Genomic DNA, 5,261 nt, shown 5'->3' with positions numbered 1-5,261 from the left:
CAAGTTGAGTTTTTACCAGCTGCTGATCTAATCTTGGTAAAGCTATTTACATTTTCAGTGATTTTAATCCTATACCTTGGAGTGTAAGCAATAACATAATTACTGGATTCAAACTTGTACATTTTTGTTAGGTCATGAAAGATGGCAGGATTACACAAGCTGGAAAGTATAATGACATTCTCAATTCGGGAACTGACTTTATGGAACTTGTGGGTGCACATAAGAAAGCTTTGTCAGTCCTTGATAGTGTTGATGCAGGATCTGTTTCTGAAAAAAATATCAGTGAGGGAGATGGTACCACGAGATGTGCTAATGGGAAAGTGCAGAAAGAAGATAACCAAGGTAATGAGATTGGTAAAGTAGATGATGTCGGGCCAAAAGGACAGCTTGTTCAAGAAGAAGAGCGAGAAAAAGGAGAAGTTGGGTTTTCAGTCTACTGGAAGTATATCACAACAGCATATGGAGGAGCTCTTGTGCCTCTAATATTGCTTGCGCAGATTGTCTTTCAGATATTTCAAATTGGTAGCAATTATTGGATGGCCTGGGCGTCTCCTGTGTCTGCGGATGTCAAACCTCCTGTTGGGAGCTTTACACTAATAATTGTCTATTTAGCTTTGGCCATTGCTAGTGCCTTTTCTGTTCTTGCCAGAGCCATGCTTCTTCGTACAGCTGGATACAAAACAGCCACTCTTCTCTTTCAAAAGATGCATTTTTGCATTTTCCGTGCCCCTATGTCTTTCTTTGATTCCACACCAAGTGGAAGAATACTAAACAGAGTTAGTATCTAATGTTTTCCTGTATGGATTTTAAATATTCCATTTTAATTTTTTTGGGGAGCATTCCTTCCTTGCTTTTTAAGGATTCTGTTATTGTCCTGCCTCTTTTAGGCTTCAACAGATCAAAGTGCAGTGGATTTGAACATTCCATATCAAGTTGGTTCATTCGCCTTTTCAGTTATCCAGCTCCTTGGAATCATCGCAGTCATGTCTCAGGTTGCTTGGCAGATCTTTATCATTTTTATCCCTGTGATTGCTGCCTGCATTTGGTACCAGGTAACTCTTGTCACCTCATATAGTATGCTGTCTGTCAAATTGTGGCTATAGAATGCGTAACCTTATAAACTTGCAACCATGAAGCTATTTAGTGTAAATCTCAAAGTCATTTGAAAAAGCATTCCATCTTGCAGAATACTTGGATACAGGAATTCTCATAAACTTGTTATCTTGCAGCAATATTATATATCTTCTGCACGAGAACTTGCACGGTTGGTTGGAGTTTGCAAAGCTCCAGTGATACAGCATTTTGCTGAAACAATTTTAGGAGCAACAACTATCAGGAGCTTTGATCAAGAATCAAGATTCCAAGAGACAAACATGATACTAATTGATGGGTATTCTCGTCCAAAATTTCATGCTGCTGCTGCAATGGAATGGCTGTGCTTCCGCATGGACATGTTGTCTTCTATTACTTTTGCCTTCTCTTTGTTCTTTTTGATCTCCATACCAGAGGGAGTTATTGACCCAGGTAATTGATTTCAGATTGGCATCTTTAATGACTACAATTTCATTGTAGATAACAGATGTTAGAGGAGAATGACTGAAAGTATTTTCTTTTGTTTAGCCATTGCTGGTTTAGCTGTTACGTATGGACTCAATCTAAATATGTTGCAAGCTTGGGTAGTATGGAATATTTGCAATATGGAGAATAAAATTATATCTGTTGAGAGACTGCTTCAGTACAGTAGTATTCTGAGTGAGCCTGCCCTTGTGATAGAAACTAATCGCCCGGACCATTCTTGGCCATCTCATGGAGAAGTTAATATTCATGATCTGCAGGTAATGCAGTTATGTGCTGTTTATGACTCTAAGTTGTTATGTGTTTTTGAAATAAATGATGATGTTTGATGTAGGTGCGGTATGCTCCACACATGCCACTCGTCTTGCGAGGTATGACCTGCACATTTCCGGGAGGGTTGAAAACTGGCATTGTAGGGAGAACAGGGAGTGGTAAAACAACTCTCATACAAACACTTTTCCGCATAGTGGAACCTGCAGCAGGTCAGATTGTAATTGATGGTGTCAATATCTCATCAATTGGACTGCATGATTTGCGGTCAAGACTCAGCATCATCCCTCAGGACCCTACTATGTTTGAAGGGACTATTCGCAGTAATTTGGATCCTCTTGAAGAGTACACAGATGAACAGATTTGGGAGGTGGGTTCATTTCCTTCTGATTATGAGCGAAAGCATTTCTAGTCTGTACCAGTTCTTTTCTAATAAAATGCAGTCTTTATGATTGATATTTGAAGTCTGATATGTATTGATGTATGTTTTGATTTTCAAAGGCATTGGATAAGTGCCAACTTGGGGATGGAGTTAGAAAGAAGGAAGGCAGGCTGGATTCTTCAGGTCTGATCTTCTATCATATAACATAAAAGTTGGAGGTCATCCAAGTTGTATAAAACCTACTACTAAATTCAACTATTTAAAGAAATTTTAAAGTATTATAACACTGCTTCTGCAGTTACGGAGAATGGAGAGAATTGGAGCATGGGCCAGAGGCAGCTGGTGTGTCTCGGGCGTGTGCTGCTGAAGAAAAGTAAGATCCTAGTGCTTGACGAAGCTACGGCATCAGTTGATACAGCTACCGATAATCTGATTCAGACAACCTTAAGGGAGCACTTTTCTGACTGTACGGTCATAACAATTGCACACCGGATAACTTCTGTTCTTGATAGTGATATGGTTCTGCTTCTAAGTCACGGTTAGTACAGTTGTGTAATTTACAGTTCGCTTGTAGGATTCTTTCAAGTTCATTTCATTTAAACCTTTTTCTAACTGTTGCAGGACTTGTTGAGGAATATGATTCTCCCACTAGATTGTTAGAAAACAAGTCTTCATCTTTCGCACAGCTTGTAGCAGAGTATACTGTAAGATCAAATTCAAGTATGGAGCAGCTCAACTGAATTAGATGATGAAGAAAATCATGTCTTCCATTTTTAATCGAGAAAAAAATGTGTTACTCATTGGGGATGTTTTGTACAAGAGAAGCCTAGTAGTTATTTTGGCTTCAATAAACAATAATAATATATTTTCTTTTTCTCTTCTTTCAGTCTGCTATTATTAAGCTATTCAGAGCCTGCCATCAACTATATCAAACCTTTCGGATTTGTTTTCAATATTTCAGTCTGCTATGACCTGATAGCGACTTGTAAGAATCAAAGAGTTCTTTCAATTGGTTTAGAATAACCTGCAATCTTGCAGCATCAGGTGCTATGCTTATCTGTTATCAAATTATTACCAGCACTATTTATTCATCACAATTAAACAGGATGGTGAGATTAAATATAGCCATTCATTCTATTAAGTAGGACAGCAATTATTAGTTTGAACTCTCGTTTTGGAACAGGAAAACAGCCAGAGCAAAGAAATTAGAGGGTCAAGTTCTCCATTTCACAGTAACCAGTACCTTAGTTTGGCCATCAGTTGTGCATATCCTACTTAGAAGCAGATTATGACAATTTGGGATCAATCTTTTTTGACTCGCTCATCACTTGCATGTTAAAGGAACCTATCAGTTACAGTGAGTGCACGATGTGGAGTATTAGCATTAATGAGACAAATAATGTAATGGAATGATTGGATCATTCGACCATATTTTCCTCTTACAGGAACCGCCTCACCTTTTTCTTCAAGATTAGTTTGATTTTTCCCTTTAACATGTCCTCTTTCTCTCTTTGATCATCTCGTATTTTCTCTAAAAAACAAATCAATGACCTTAATGAGCTAGATAATCTAATTAATGAATCAGGAGAAAAGTCTTGATATGATGATTTCGACTTTTACTTCACATTATTTACAAATGATGGTATCGAACTGATTCATCATGCAGAGACTCTTGTTCATTTGGTTACCCTATTTGCTTTAAGATAGCTCGCTTGACGGTTCAAAGAAGTTAGCTCCAGCGTTAAGGTCTTCCAGCTGATTCTCATTTTTCCTACTAGCCTAGTCAATACTACAAATTTCCAGCTTGGTGTGGTCCATATTAACATTGACAAGGCAAAGTATGTAATGCACATATATATATTTTCCACTTACTGAATATGACTTTCTTTCTCTTTTAGTCGAGACCCATAAAATTAAAATTGACAAATGTTCTTGTTCTTTCTCTGTTTAATTGTATTAAAGATTTAAACAATTACATCAAAGAGTATATTCTCTTGTGATGAATTTCAAGAACTGATAATCATTTCATCAATTGGTTCGGTCTTTATTGTTTCAACAAGATGGATAATCCAGTTCTTATTTGCCATATGGATAAACCAATTTAGAGAGACTGTTCCAATCAACCATCCATGTATGCAAACAACCCAGCAATTTATTTTATCCGTTTGATTAGTCAATTAGAGACTCTTATTCATTTTGCTATTAAATCATTTATCAAGTGGCCAGTCATTGTTGTGCAAATTTTAGCATACATGGAATCATTTTCTGCAATCTCAATCCCATTACGTAATTGAAAATGTAGGATAAAAATGCACAACAACGAATTTCCTTCATATGAATTGGCAAATGGAGCTTGGAAAATAGAATCCAATGACCTAAGATTTTAAGCCCTAAACGCAAATAGGAAGTTCAAAATTACAATCTTGCCAATTTTCATGGATCAAAAGTAAATATCTATATATACATACATACATATATATGTATATATATTATATGACATGAAAAAATACACATCCCAAATAGAATTTATCAAAGTAAAATAATAAATATGACAAGAGAGGAATTAAAAATACTCTTGATCTCTCTTTGAATGATTTGCTAAAGTTTGACAAACATACTCTAGAAGGACTTGTTGAGAACTTAACAGAGGTGAGACAACTCTTTCTTGATGGAATCATTATGTCTTCATGAATCTATCCTCATCTTTAAGGACTCTTAGTCTCAATGGTTGTGGATTGTTAGGAACAATCCCAGAAAATATTTTTCCCCTCTCTTAACTCCATAATTTTTGCATGTCATTTAACTTTTTTAGAGGAAAAAATTCCACCATCACTCACAAATTTAAGACAACTTGAATTAATCTTAGATATTTCTCACAATCAACTCGGGGGTCCCATTCCTAATGAGGTATCTATCTTTCCTAATTTAAACTTGCTAGACTTATCTTTTAATTTACTCAGTGGAACACTTCTATCATGGTTTTATACAATTTCCACATTGAAGCACATAAATCTCAATCACAACCAGCTTAGTG

The 5,261-nt window shown here is 36.4% G+C and overlaps 1 protein-coding gene across 1 annotated transcript in view; it reads left to right on the top strand.

Moving 5' to 3' along the window:
• LOC149527059 (ABC transporter C family member 3-like) overlaps positions 1 to 3,113 on the top strand; it is a 3,461-nt gene extending 348 nt beyond the window's left edge. Inside the window, exons 2-10 of the mRNA XM_089783977.1 lie at positions 1 to 36; positions 132 to 776; positions 888 to 1,052; positions 1,230 to 1,524; positions 1,621 to 1,835; positions 1,910 to 2,215; positions 2,347 to 2,410; positions 2,526 to 2,765; positions 2,849 to 3,113. The exon at positions 1 to 36 is cut by the window's left edge and continues 51 nt beyond it. Of these exons, the coding sequence (XP_089640103.1) occupies positions 135 to 776; positions 888 to 1,052; positions 1,230 to 1,524; positions 1,621 to 1,835; positions 1,910 to 2,215; positions 2,347 to 2,410; positions 2,526 to 2,765; positions 2,849 to 2,967 (2,046 nt within the window). The 5' untranslated portion in view covers positions 1 to 36; positions 132 to 134 and the 3' untranslated portion in view covers positions 2,968 to 3,113. The remainder of the gene's footprint in view (positions 37 to 131; positions 777 to 887; positions 1,053 to 1,229; positions 1,525 to 1,620; positions 1,836 to 1,909; positions 2,216 to 2,346; positions 2,411 to 2,525; positions 2,766 to 2,848) is intronic.
• Positions 3,114 to 5,261: the final 2,148 nt, after the last annotated feature.

This window comes from Theobroma umbraticum, unplaced genomic scaffold (genome assembly GCF_002168275.2).
Source record: "Theobroma umbraticum cultivar Fairchild unplaced genomic scaffold, ASM216827v3 scaffold_67.0, whole genome shotgun sequence".
NCBI classification, from domain to species: domain Eukaryota; kingdom Viridiplantae; phylum Streptophyta; class Magnoliopsida; order Malvales; family Malvaceae; genus Theobroma; species Theobroma umbraticum.
Note: the sequence above shows the minus strand (reverse complement) of the source record. Positions and strands in the feature narration are given on the sequence as shown.